Source organism: Perkinsus marinus (genome assembly GCF_000006405.1).
Source record: "Perkinsus marinus ATCC 50983 genomic scaffold scf_1104296965954, whole genome shotgun sequence".
NCBI lineage: Eukaryota > Perkinsozoa > Perkinsida > Perkinsidae > Perkinsus > Perkinsus marinus.
The window spans coordinates 627-1,580 of record NW_003204139.1 but is presented as its reverse complement, the minus strand read 5'-3'; the positions used below and the strand labels follow the sequence as shown (position 1 = coordinate 1,580).

The 954-nt window shown below is 47.9% G+C and overlaps 1 protein-coding gene across 1 annotated transcript; it reads right to left on the bottom strand.

Moving 5' to 3' along the window:
• Positions 1 to 16: 16 nt before the first annotated feature.
• On the bottom strand, positions 17 to 612 carry Pmar_PMAR015693 (hypothetical protein; the record flags this gene model as incomplete). The annotated part of the gene is made up of 1 exon (XM_002769394.1): positions 17 to 612. A coding segment is annotated over one exon (596 nt), but the record flags the coding sequence as incomplete, so codon positions are not given.
• Between the last annotated feature and the right edge of the window lie 342 nt (positions 613 to 954).

Sequence of the window (954 nt, the reverse complement as noted above, 5' to 3'; positions counted from 1 at the left end):
ATGGGTGACGTTGGACTCGAGATAGACTGTATCATTCTCGAAGGTGTTAATTCCCAAGAGCTTCACAATCTGTTTGTGATCCTTGTCAAGATAGAGAACCCAAGCGTTAGTGATCACACCAGTCTGAGCGAGGGCAGTGAAGTTGAGACCCGATTTGGGATCGACACCTTCTACTCCACTTGTGACCCATTTGTTCAGCTTCTGTCCACCTTCATCTACCAAACCTTTATAGACCCAACCATCATCCTCAAGCGTAAGATTGGCATTGAGCCTGCGAGAATTGGGCGTATCATTCTTTCGCCTGGTTCCCTCCTCTACGGGGAAGGACTGTTTATCGAAGAGTTGAGAGGTGCTGAAGTGAGTGTCGTTCTGGCTCATGAGGATATACAGATACGGGTGATTTGGCGCTGCTTGAACTACCGCTTGACCGTCCTTGACGACGAAGATGTCTCGATGAACGGTGAACGACTTGTTATCATCCATACCAGGTAGGACCAGCCCTTTAGTCTCCATAGCCTTGGAGGTGTGACATGACACTGCGTTCCCCTTGATGTCCCTCAGGGCGAGGTTGCAGAAATGCGTCGACTTCATCTGTATGCGAACGTTGCCCATTTTGAAGGCCCAAACCACGCCACGTATCGATAGGACGACGAGGAGGATATTCAACATCGGGATGATAAACGCAGCTGCTGACTACTCACTGAATAGTATTCAGTACAACGCTACTGTGCGACTGGAAGCAGTTATGCTTTTCAACTCGATTCTCATACCTAACGCGGACAAATAACCTTCGACTATAACTTAATCTACTATTACAGTTCAGTTAAGGAACAAGCTCACTGAACAAATCCATTGTAGCTCACCGAGGTTTTCGGAGATGCACTCGTGGAACGCGTGAATCAGTTTCACGCGTAGTGTTCCATTCGTGAAGTGCGATGTAGTCACACCACTTCG